The sequence below is a fragment of the Mustela nivalis genome (genome assembly GCF_964662115.1).
Source record: "Mustela nivalis genome assembly, chromosome: 17".
Lineage (NCBI taxonomy): Eukaryota > Metazoa > Chordata > Mammalia > Carnivora > Mustelidae > Mustela > Mustela nivalis.
The window spans coordinates 11,549,423-11,562,817 of NC_139036.1; the positions used below are offsets into that span (position 1 = coordinate 11,549,423).

At 37.9% G+C, this 13,395-nt stretch overlaps 1 protein-coding gene across 4 annotated transcripts in view; it reads left to right on the forward strand.

The window, feature by feature from the left end:
• LOC309851019 (serine/threonine-protein kinase ULK2) overlaps window positions 1–13,395 on the forward strand; it is an 84,520-nt gene that overhangs the window by 44,924 nt on the left and 26,201 nt on the right. For all 4 annotated transcript variants that reach the window (XM_082705737.1, XM_082705736.1, XM_082705738.1 and 1 more), the window contains 2 exons: window positions 3,082–3,142; window positions 11,561–11,698. In XM_082705737.1, coding sequence (XP_082561863.1) covers window positions 3,082–3,142; window positions 11,561–11,698 — 199 coding nt within the window. The remainder of the gene's footprint in view (window positions 1–3,081; window positions 3,143–11,560; window positions 11,699–13,395) is intronic.

Sequence of the window (13,395 nt, forward strand, 5' to 3'; positions counted from 1 at the left end):
CAGCTCAGTCTGGGGCTTAACTTTCGAGCTGGTAAAGCTCTGATTGTTTCCCCTGAAGGCAGGCCCTGCGAAGAACAGAATGCTCACACCTATTTAAACCTGGTCCCTTTTCTCCTCCCCCTCCAAGAGGCAGGAGTGGATTTTTTCTGTTTACTAAGTGAGCATATGAGTTCCCTGGGATAAATCTGACAATATTATGGGCCTCCCTGTGACTAGATCCTTCTGGAATTTTTAACTCTGAGAATTGTCCACAGTGATCCTCTTGCAATATTTTCTGTCCTGGCTGTGCTTTCCTCAAGCCTTTTGCGGGTGAGTCTCTTCTCAGATAAACCACAGCTCCGGGTGTTTGCCTTTCTGCCTCTCTAATCCTGCAGCATCAGTTTGCCTCAGTCCTTCTCTCTCTTTTGGATCCAAGAACTGTTGATTTTTCAGTCTGTTCAGCTTCTTACATGTGATACTGGGCCCAGAAGTCCCCATGTAAGATCTTAAAAACATCTGTACAATTTAAAAGTAATAATAAGACAAGTACTAGAGTGCACTCTGATTTTCTTCTTTTGTCTGATTTTATTTTTGTTTTGTCTTATTGCTCTAATTTTAGGGAAATTTCCTTGATGTTTTCTTTTCTTGAGTTTTTCATTTATGTTCTCATATTTTTAAGTTTTAGAAGCTTCACCTTCCTTTGAGCGTTGTTCTGATTTCAGTGTGTAGTATTTTATCTCTGAGGACATTAATTACAATTTTTTTTAACTTTTCCATGAAAAATATTCTTTTTTATCTCTCCCAGGTTGTTTTAGAGTCTGGGTTTCAGATTAGATTCCTTCCTTAGATGTTTGGTAATTGTCATATACTCATAATTAAGAATGGAAAATTAGAATGTTGTTTGAAAGCTTCGTATGTGGTGGGTCTTAAGGACAATGAGTTTACACTGATGATGTATTATGTATTCTGCTTCCTTTTCGGAGGAAGTCTCCTGGAGAAGACTCCCTCATACCATGTGGGGGAAATTTCTATTGGCTCTTGGGTCTCCTAGGTCAAATAATGCTTCAATCAACTTTGTAACTTCTAAATTTTTGTGGCTATTGACTTTTCTATTCTTTTTGCCCTTGTGAACTTAGGTTCTCTTTTCTCTCCTTCTATAATATGGTATCATATAAAAATAACAATATAATTAACTAAAACCATTTAAAATCATTTTATGGGGGCTCCTGGCTTACTCAATTGGTAGAGCATGTTAGTCTTAATCTCATGGTCAAGAGTTCAAACCCCATGTTGGGTGTGGAGCCCACTTAAAAAAACAAAAAAGTCTTTTTGTGGGTCTTTTTGTCCTTAGGGTAATCCTGTTAGGAATGTCCAATCAAATTACTAAACTTAAAGTCACTTGAAAAAAATTCCTTTCTAGTGATAACACTGACAAATTGTTACATGGTTATGTATGACGGAAGATGATAAATGTTTTGCTTCATTTTCACTTTTGATTTCTAGGGATCTTTTTTTCCTTTTGATTTTATTTTGTTTCATAATTATGTATGGCCCCAAACTCAAAGCTAGAAAATGAAGTACACTTAGTGAAATATAGCTCCTATCCTTGCCCCATCTACCTTGTTCCCTCCATTACCATATCAGGAGCTATTCTCTATTAAATAGGTCCCTTCCTCCCTCACTTCTCTTTATTCTCTTACCCTGATTTATTTTCCTTTATATACATTTTTAAATATTTATATTATTTATTTATTTTGAGAGAGAGTGTATGTGTGGAGCCGGATGCAGGGCTCGATCCCATGACCCTAAGATCATGACCTGAGCTGAAATCAAGAGTCTGATGCTTAAACTGAGCCACCCAGGCACCCCGTTTTCCTTTATATTTCTTTTTTTTTTTTTTTATTTTAAGATTTTTTATTTATTTGTCAGAGAGAGAGCGCGAGCGAAAGTGAGCACAGGCAGACAGAGTGGAAGGCAGAGTCAGAGGGAGAAGCAGGCTTTCTGCGGAGCAAGGAGCCCGATGTGGGACTCGATCCCAGGACGCTGGGATCATGACCTGAGCCGAAGGCAGCTGCTTAACCAACTGAGCCAGCCACCCAGGCGTCCCTCCTTTATATTTCTTATCATGTCTGACACTATTACTTTCTTTCCTTACTAGAATAGAAGCTTCATGGGAGCAGGGACTTAAGATGTGCCAAAATAAATGTATTTCTCCATTCTTATTTAGGGCCCTTCAGAAGGATATTTGTGTTTGTTTCCTTTTTTTTCCTTTTTGAGTATGGGCTAGCAGTGTAACCTATACTTTTTAAAAACTTATTTGGTCAGCACTGCTATTTCATATCAACACATTGATTATGCCTTTACAGCCATTTAAAATCACCCAGCAGTGTGATATAATGGACATCCTAGTGACAAGAATGAGGGGAGCCTGCATTCTGAGCTCAGCTCTGTTCCCATGTATAGATGATACCAGAGTAGGTGACTCTGGCCTGTGGCGGGTGCTACTGTGCCTGAGAGGCCCCAGCTTCCACGACGTCTTGTTCAACAACCCATGCAAGGCAGGAAGTGTTATGCGGGATGGGGGTGCTCCAACATTGGGGTGAACTAGACTTTGTTTACAGTCAGTTGTGCTAGAATGTCACATGTGTGTTCCTAAAACAGCACTCTCTGAAAAAATTGTTAGTAAAAACCACAGAGTTCATGGGCAAATTGGAATTGAGGACATAACACTCAAAAACGTTGGTGCGTGACATATTAAAAGGAACATCATAAAAATGTTAGCACAGTTTTTATTATGCATGTTAAATGGTGAAGAAAGATATCAGACTGAAGTAAATATGACACTTTACCTTGAAAAGCCCTGATGTTTGTTTATAGAAGTGGGCACTGAAGGGTTCCACCTATGAATTCAGCTGGGTGCAGTGTTCAGTGTTTTTACTCATGGTTTTTACCTGCTTTTACTCGTGGAGGAAAGTGCATCATAATCAAGTGATAAATTTGTGTGGTGCTCAGTTTTTTCCGAATAATCATGTTGGAATGGTTTACATTTTTTTAAGCAGGTGGCAGAGCAGAACTGATGGTATTTTTCTCTTTCTCCTTTAGATGATATGCCGATGGGAACTGCCGGCAGACGTGCTTCAAATGAGTTTTTGGTGTGTGGAGGGTATGTTTATATATATTAAATTAGAACTTTTTCATATTTTGGTTTTTGTGAGTAAAGTTATAGAACTTTGACCATGTTTTGATTCTAAAATTTATTTTATTTCACAATTTGTCATTTCTTTTTTTAAAAACAGTTTAAATTATAGATAAAAGCACATAAAATCTGTTGTCTTCCCCATTTTTAAGTTTACACATCAGTAGCTTTATGTATATTCACAATGTTGTACAACCAGTCTCCAGAACTTTTTCATCTTGCAAAACTAAAACTCAGTACTCATTATGTAGTAGCACTCCCCATTTCTCCCACCTCTAGGTGCTGGTAACCACTGGTCTACTTTCCCTTTCTATGAATTTGACTGCTTTAGCTACCTCACATAAGTAGAATATATAATATGTATCTTCTTGTGACTGGCTTAGTTCAATCACCATAATGTCTTCAAGGTTGGCCCATGTTGTAGCATTTGACAAAATTTCTTTTAAGGCTGAGCCATAGTCCATTCTGTGTATATACTGTGTTTTGTTTATCCATTCATCTGTCAATGGACAATTAGCCTCTTGGCTATTGTGAGTAATTCTGCTATAAATATGAATGTGTAGGTATCTGTTTGAGATCCTGCTTTCAATTTTTTTTGTATATATACCCAACACTGGGGTTGCTGGATCATATGATATTTCTAGTTTTAATTTTTTGTGGAGTTGCCATGCTGTTGTCCCTAGTGGTTGTACCATTTTACATTCCTACCAACAATGTGCAGGCGTTCCAGTTTCTCTACATCTTCAGCAACACTTGTTATTTCTGTTTTTTTTTTTTTTTTAAGATAATAACCATCTTAATGAGTGTGAGGTGATATTGTGGTTTTAATTTGCTATTATCTCTAGTGGTTTTTGAGTGTCTTTTCATATACTTATTAGCCATTTGTCTATCATTTGTTGTTGAGTTGTAGGAATTCTTTATATATGTTGGATATTAACCCTTTACCAGATATATGATTTACAGAAGTTTTCTCCCATCCCAAAGATATTCTGTCCACTCTGTTGATGTTTCCTTTGATCATAGAAGTTATAGATTTGATATGGTCTCATTTGTCTATTTTTTTGTTCTGTTGTCTTGTGTTTTTGGTGTCATTTAAAGAAATCATTGCCTAATCCAGTGTCATGAATCGTTTCTCCTGTTTTTTCTTCTACAAGTTATATAATTTTGGGTCTTATATTTAGCTCTTTAATGCATTTTGAACTAATTTGTGTACATTGTATAATGTAAGGGTCCAGCTGCGTTCTTTGCCTGTGGATACCTAGTTTTCACATTTTCTGAAGAGACTGTCTTTTTGCCATCCAGTGGTGTTGGCATCCTTGTTGAAGATCATTTGTCCATATATGCAAGGGTGTGTTTCTGGGCTGTCTATTCCATTCTGTTGGTCTCTGTGTCTGTCGTTATGCCAAACATATTGTTTTGATTACTGTAGATTTGAAATCAGGAAGTATGAAAGCTCCAGTTTTGTTTTTCTTTTCCAAAATTGTTTTGACTATTCAGGGTCCCTGCAGATTACATATGAATTTCAGAATAGATTTTTCTATTTCTGCAAAACAATGCCATTGAGATTTTGGTAGGGATGGGATTGATCTGTATAGATCGCTTTGGGTGCTGTTGACATCTTTACAGTATTAAATCGTCTAGTCAATGAAGACAGGGTGTCATTTATAATTTTTTCCAGCAATGTTTTGTAGTTTCCAATATACAAGACTTTCTCTTTCTTGGTTAGATTTATTCCTCTGTATTTGATTCTTTTTGATACTGTTGTAAATAGTACACTATTGTAAATAGTATCAAAAAAGTATTATAGTATTGTATTGTAAAACATATTATAAATAGAGTATTGTAAAAATTGTAAAAAATAGTATTGTAAAAAGTATTGTAAATAGATTTATTCCTGTGTATTTTATTCTCTTCAATACTATTGTAAATAGCACTGTTTTTTTTTAAAGATTTTATTTATTTATTTGACAGACAAGATTTACAAGTAGGCAGAGGGGCAGACAGAGAGGGGGAAACAGTCTCCTCACTGAGCAGAGAGCCCAATGCAGGGCTCGATCCCAGAACCCTGGGATCATGACCGAAGCCGAAGGCAGAGGCTTTAACCCACTGAGCCATCCAGGCGCCCCTAGTTATAGGCTCTTTATATATGTTGTTTTTTATGTCAAGGTAATTTTTTTTTTATTCCTTGTTTGCTGAATGCTTTTTATCATTAAAGGATGTTGGAATTTTGTCAAATGCTTTTTATGCATGAATTGACATGGTTATATGGTTTTTGTCTTAGATTCCATTAATGTAGGTATATTATAAATCACATTTGGTCATGGTACATGATCCTTTCAATGTACTGTTGAATTTGGTTTGGTAGTATTTTGTTGAGGATTTTTACGTCAAATTGTTTTAGTTTTTGTTTTTGTCTTTTGGTAGTATCTATGCATGGCTTTAGTACTAGTGTAATGCTCAACTCATGGAAGGAGTTCGGGAGTGTTTCCTTCTCTCTAATATTTTGAAAGAGTTTGAGAAATGTTGGTGCTAATTTTTTAAATGTTTGTTAGAATTCACCAGTGAAACATCTGGTCTTGGGCTTTTTTGTTATTAGGAAGTTTTGATTACTGATCCAATCTTGTTAACTAGTTATGGTCTGTTCAGATTTTCTCTTCCTTTATCATTCAAACTTGGTAGGCTGTGTGTTTGTAGAAAGTTATCAGTTTCTTTTAGGTTATCCAACTTGTTGGCAAGCACTTGTTTGTTCATGGTATTCTGTTGTAATCTCTATTTCTGTGGCATTAGTTGTCATTCCTTCTTTCATTTCTTATTTTGAGTCATCTCTTTTTCTTACTTAACCCAGCTAAGTGTTGGTTTTGTTGATTTTTTTTTTTAATGCCAACTCTTAGTTTAATTTTTCTGCTTTCTCAGTTTTGTTTATCTCTGCTCTAATCTTCATGATTTCCTTTTTTTTTTTTAGGAAATGGGTTTAGTTTGTACTTTTTTTTTTTGTAAGATTTATTTATTTGGGAGAGAGAGTGCCTGAGTGTGTGTGAGTGGGGGAAGCAGTAGAGGGAGAGAATCTTCAAGCAGACTCCCTGCTGAGAATGGAGCCCAGCGTGGGGCTTGATCTTACAACCCGTGGGATAACAACCTGAGCCAAAAGTAAGAGTTGGATGCCCAACTGACTGAGCCACCCAGGTGCTCCTATTTTTATAATTTTGAGGGGTAAAGTTAAGTTTTTGACTTGAGTTTTTTTTTTAATGTTAGCATTTACAGCCATAAACATCTATCTTAGAGCTGCTTTCGCTGTATTCCATAAGTTTTGGTATATTGTGTTTATATTTTCATTTTTCTCAAGATATTTTCTGATTTATTTTGTGATTTCTTCTTTGACCTATTGTTTATTTTATTTATTGTTTATTTTATTTTTTTATGATTTTAAAGATTTTTATTTATTTATTTGATAGACAGAGATCACAAGTAGGCAGAGAGGCAGGCAGAGAGAGAGGAGGAACCAGGCTCCCTGCTTGAGCAGAGAGCCCGATGTGGGGCTGGATCCCAGGACTCTGAGATCATGACCTGAGCTGAAGGCAGAGGTGTTAACCCACTGAGCCACCCAGGCACCCCAACCTATTGTTTGTTTAAGAGTGTGTTGTTTAGTTTCCATGTATTTGTGGATTTTCTAGTTTTCCTTCTCTTATTGATTTCTACTTTGTATCTATTATGATTGGAAAAGATATTTTGTATGATTTCAGTCTTTTAAAATTTTAAGATTTGTTTTGAGGCCTAAGATGTGGTCTATATCCTGGAAAATGTTTTATGTGCACTTGAGAAGAATGTATATTCTTCTGTTTGTATATTCTTCTAGACATTGTATATATCTACAGTGTCTAGAGCGTTGTTCAAGTCCCGTTTCTTTATTGCTCATTCATCTGGTTTTTCTGTCCGTTATTGAAAGCAGAGTATTGAGTTGTTCAGCTGTTAATGTAGAATTGTCTGTTTCTCCCTTCAATTCTGTCGATACTTGCTTCATATATTTTGGAGCACTGATGTTTGGTGCATAAATATTTATAATTGTTATACTTTCCTGGTTAATTGGACCCTTAGTAATGTCTTTTTTTTGACTCTTTTAACAGTATTTGGCTGAAAGTGTCTGATATTAATATTGCCACTCCTGCTGTCCTTTGGTTACTATTTGCATGGAATATCTTTTTTTTTTTTTTTAGGGTTTATTGGGCGCCTGGGTGGCTCAGTAAAGTGATTGCCTTTGGCTCAGGTCATGATCCTGGAGTCCCAGGATCAAGTCCTGCTTAGGGCTCCCAGCTCAGTGGGGAGTCTGCTTCTCCCTCTGACCCTTACCCCTCTCATGCTCTCTCTCTTTCTCTCTCAAATAAATAAATAAAGTCTTTTAAAAAATTAAATTAAGGGGCACCTGGGTGGCTCAATGGGTTAAAGCTTCTGCCTTCAGCTCAGGTCATGATCCCAGGGTCGTGGGATCGAGCCCCGCATCGGGCTCTCTGCTCAAGCAGGGAGCCTGGTTCCTCCTCTCTCTCTGCCTCCCATATCGGGCTCTCTGCTTGGCAGGGATATGGCTTCCCTTCTTCTCTCTCTTCCTGCCTCTCTGCCTGCTTGTGATTTGTCTGTCAAATAAATAAAATCTTTAAATATTTTAAATTAAAAAAGATTTTTTTTTGGAGAGAAAGGGAAAGAGAACATGTATGTGGAGGGGAGGGGCAGAGGGAGAGGGAGGGAGAATCTTAAGGAGGCTCCCCACTGAGTGCAGAGTGTGACATGGTGCTCAATCTTACATGAGATCCTCAATCGTGAGATCATGACCTGAGCTGAAAACAAGAGTTGGTTGCTCAACCGACTGCACCCCCCAGGCATCCCTGGGATATCTTTTTCAATCCTTTTCTTTAAGCTTAATAGGGGAAGATTTACTTTAGCCATTTTGTTATTTTTATGTATGTCTTGTGGCCTTTTTGCCCCTCACTTTCTCTCTTAATATCTTTCTCTGTGTTTTGTTGATCTTGTTGTGGTGACATGCTTTGATTATCATTTCCTACTGTGTGTATTCTATAGATACATTTTTTGTGATTAATTTTGGGACTACATAAATTATCCTTAAGATATAGCAGTCCAGGGGGCTCCTGGGTGGCTCAGTGGTTTAAAGCCTCTGCCTTCTGCTCAGGTCATGATTTCAGGGTCCTGGGATCAAGTCCCAGTTGGGCTCTCTGCTCAGCGGGGAGCTTACTTCGCCCTCTCTCTCTGCCTGCCTCTCTGCCTCCTTGTGATCTCTCTCTCTCAAATAAATAAATAAAATATTAAAAAAAAAAAAAAAGATATAGCAGTCCATGGGGCACCTGTCCTGGGGTGGCTCCACTGGTTAAGCATCTGCCTTTGGCTCAGGTCATGATCCCAGGGTCCTGGGATCGAATCTCACATCAGGCTCCCTGCTCAGCACGGAGTCTGCTTCTCCCTCTGCCTGCTGCTCCCCAGCTTGTACTCTCTTTCTGTCAAATAAGTAAATACAATCTTAAAAAAAAAAAACAAAGCGACAACAATCCATTTTAAGCTGAACTTCAGTTGCATACAAAAATTCTACTATAGAGAGTATGGGAGTTTACTCCCCCTTCCCCCTTATGTTCCTGATGTCACAAATCGCATGTTTATGTGTTCCTAATAATCACGTACATCTATAGCTTTTTTGGTACTTTTGTCTCAGACTCTATACAAGAATTGGGACATGCTGATCTTCCAAGAGAGGGAAACAATAGTGATAGCAGAACTGTATAATGGCTCTGACAGCTTCTGCTCTGCAGAGGGAACAGCATGTCCCCCATGGGAGCTGCTCTCTCAGCCTGCTGGCCAGGGCTTGTGGCAGGAGTACACACACTAGGGGATGTAGAAAGGGGCTCAGAGAGAGGTAGTGAGTAGTTTGAAAAAAATCATACACTATACCACAGGATATTAAGTGCATATGGGAACAGATTATTACAAATACATTAAAATTATGCTGTATGCAAAATCAAAATGGTCTGATGCAGGAACAAGACATATTCTCTGCAGAGTCATTAAAATCCTGGAGCTCCATGTCCTAACAACTATCATCTCGTAGGCCAGTCTTTATAATGTGACTGGTAGTATATCTCGTTCTTCCCTTAGAACCTCACTTTTATTGAAATTATTTTGAAATATTTCACTGTATTTCTTTCCAGGAAAATGTCTGACCTCTAGACAAAAACTCTTCATTTTAATAAAATAACAGCATATTGTATTTTGGGCAGACTGCTTAGTCTTTCTAGTATTCAATGCAGGTCAAAGATGACTTTCCACTCATGCTGGAGACTTGGGGCTTGCATAGACCTGCCCTCTCCTCACCTTGGGCTTAGGGAGTCAGGTGGTGGTTGAATTGTATTATTAATATAAAGCTAGACAGAAAAGTGGCTGCAGTGGTCTTAGCTAGCTGGAGCTCTGGGAATTTCTCCAGGGAAGACTGTGTAGGTGGAGCAAGTGTGCTTGGAGATTCTGTCCAGACAGACCAGATTTATAGGACACCTGCCATGGCTGCTCACATCCTCACATGCTGGGGGAGGATTGCCTGAGATTCCCTGGGACAGGGGCTTTGCATTATGTATGAAGTTGCTAAGTTTACTTCTTGGGGTAGTTTTATTCCACTCTAATTTTCCTTTGGTGATTAACTAGTACAGGAAAAATATCAGAACTTGAAAATGTATGTATTTTTTTAAAAACCCTCAGTGTACACCAACAGTGTACTTACTCATTGAAGTGAGACCGTAGAAAGATGATATTTCTTCCTTCACCTTCTGATCCTTGATGGCCTTGCTGGTTGGCCTTTCAGTGGAACTTGGGCTCTAAGGTCTGTGTGCTCTGGGTTGCAGGCACTATGGTTGGTGAGTGAAGTCTGGTAACGCTGTTTAGTTTCCAGTAGTAGAAGTTTTTTGTTTTGTTTTGTTTAATTTTCAGGTTATAGGTCAACTTCACAATCAGGTATATAAATATTAAAAGCACAAATCATTGTATTTAAAAGACAGTTAATGTTACACTTGTCACTAATATAACATTGCGTGTCGACTGTACTTCAGTACAGAAGGATGGATGGGTAAATATATGATACTTAATGGGAATTACCTAAATGAAGAGTAGAGCTAATAGACTAAAAGCTAGAAACAACAGTCCCGACCACAGCGTGGTTAACACCAAAGATGTAGTTTCCTCGCAAGATGAGAAGTCAAAATAAATGGTTGTTGCCTTCGTTTCTGTGGCTCGAGGAATTTGTCTCTGGTTCTTTTGGCCTGTTCTTCATGGTTCAGAGGTAGCTGCTGAAGCTCCAGCAAGTGTACCACATTCTGGGTAGGAGGAAAGAGGAAGAATGGGTAGAAGGCTGCTACTTAGACCTTATTGACCGAGAGAGAGAGATGGCTGCAAAGAAGTCTGGGATGTATCATAATTTCACTGAGCAAATCACACCTTCCATAAAATTTGAGTTCTGCTAGTAAGAAAGAGTGGGCGAATGGCTATTGGGGAAAGCAGCTACGATCTCTATGATGGATGAGATTTTCTTTTTATTTAAATATTAGATACTCTAATGGTTCAGAAAGCCCTAAAGTGACACTTTAAAAGATAATCATCCTGTTTGTTAGCTAACTAGATCTCCGATCTCTTTATATCTGCAATGTAATTTGAGAAAAAAAATGTTAGATTCATGGGGCTTTTTTAGTATTATAGACAGACAGAAGAATGAAATAAATCATCTATTTTAAGGTCCAGTATTGTCCCTGATGTTTTTCATAGGTTGTAGATTGAATCGAAAGGACATACTGTTTCCAAATTTATGAAAAGCAAGGAGAGAGGCTATTACAGAAACCCAGCACTAACACTTCAACATGTAGACCTCAGATCGGTCATGTGCTTTGAGAGTTGTACAGTGTTATTTTCAATCTTTTTAAAAGTTGTTTGGGAATGCTTACTGCATTCATGACTTTTGTAAACATTCCAGTCATCTTTGCTCTTGAACTTCCTGTTCTTTTACCCAGCATATTTTCCTAGAAATATTTTTTTCTCCTCACATAATAATGAATAGCAGAACGTGAGCAGATGAAACAGAAATTTGCCAGCCTACAGACTTCTACTGTTGCAGAGGAATGTTTTTCCAGTTCTTATTATGATTCTTAGTCCTCAAAAGGCTTATAAATGCCTGGGGAGTTCCAGTGTGATTTTTTTTTTTTGGCCTTATTTTTGAAATGATCATTTTTTATTCACATGAACATGATCATTTGGTCTCTTCTAGAATTTTCTCTAAATATCATCAAGGTGTCAAATGAAAAAGAAACAGTCTCACTTGGATTTCTTTCCTTTTTCAATTCATGATTGTTGCAGTCCGTGTCAGCCCACTGTGTCGCCTCACAGTGAGACAGCACCAATTCCAGTTCCTACTCAGATAAGGAATTACCAGCGCATAGAGCAGAATCTTACATCTCCTGCCAGCTCTGGCACAAATCTACATGGTTCTCCAAGGTAAGCGAGTATTTTTTTTTCCATCTTTTTCTTTTAAAAAATTTGTTGTTTTTGAAAGATCTGTTACTTTCCATGGTTTAACATAATCTCTTACCTGTGTGTATCATGGAGGTATACAAAATTGAAGAATAAAAAACTTCTGTAATGAATCTATTTTTTTAAAGATTTTATTTATTTATTTGACAGTCAGAAATCACAAGTAGGCAGAGAGGCATTTGGAGGTGGGGAGGCAGGCTCCCCGCTGAGTAGAGAGCCCGATGCGGGGCTTGATCCCAGGACCCTGAGATCATGACCTGAGCCCAAAACCACTGAGTCACCCAGGCATCCCTATAATGAATCTATTTAAATGGTGGTTAAGCTTAGCTGGATGATATAGTAGGATATGTATATATAATAATTCTTAAGAATTAAGGAAGAACTTATTAAAGATGAAACCTCACTGGTTGTACAGATCATTTACATATTATTTATTTCCTCTACATCCTGAAACCCCACTAAGGTAGCAAGAACGAAAAGGTCTAAGTCCACAAAGATAAGTTAGATAAGTTAAATAAGAACACATGCTCAGAGGATGAGAGGTTTCAGCACCTTTCTGGAAAACAGAAAAAAGATGAAGGGGGCCCCACTATAGTAGGGCCAGCATCAGAGTGCCCCACGGTGCCCCCGAGACCCCAGTCCCCAGAGCTCAGGGAAGGGAGAGCTGCAAGTGAGGCATAAGGCTGAAGACAAAAAAGTGCAATCTGGACGAAATAGCAAGAATACAAAGAAAAGAAAACTTATGTGGAATATGTGTACCCTGAGAAGTAGGGTAGAGACTGCATCTGTAAATTAGAACAGAATGCTGTTGAAAACAATCAACATCAAAAAGACTTCTTGGACATTCCAAAACATAACTGAAAAAAAAAAAATGTTGAAAGACAAAGTTGAGACTGTATCTGAAATAGATGACTCAAATAAAGAAGATGGAAACTATGAATAAAAAATATTCTTCCAGCATTATGGAATGTGGGCATTCCAGAAAGAACAAGTTAAAGAAGAAAATTTCCAGGAAATAATCAAGAAAAAGTTTTCTAGAATTGGAGAGTACATGATTTTAGATTTAAAGGGCTCACCAAATGCATAGTTGAATGAATGGAAAAAGGATGTCATAGGATGAGATGAAAACGCATGAGAGCTTTCTACAAAGGATGTTTTGGTGCAAAACCTGTGAAAATTATTAATGCATATATCTTTTGAGCCCAGCACTTGAACTTCTGGTAACTTATTCTGTAGCTACACAGTCCTTGCCTGTGTATGAAGCTACATATCTACAGGTTGTTGTTAATTTGATAATAGCAGAGGATAAGAAATAAGCCAAGTGCCTACCCGTAAGTGACTGAGTCCTTAACGTCCATCTGTGACAGTGGAGCACCTTCTTTCAAGAGGAAGGAAGCTCTCTCTGTACTGAGGTCGAAAAATTTCCAAGGCATATTATAAAATGAGAAAAGCAAAGCGATAGCAGAATTAGCAGTGGTTTTCAAAGTGTGGTTTGTGTGTGACTCCCTTTTGAAAGGTTCATGAGGTCAAGACTGTTTTCATAATGATTGGGACACTCTTTGCTTTTTTTCGCTATGTTGACATATGCACTAATGATACGGAAGCAATGACATGCAAACTGCTGGTGCCTTAAAATGCATCAAGGTAGTGGTACCCAAATG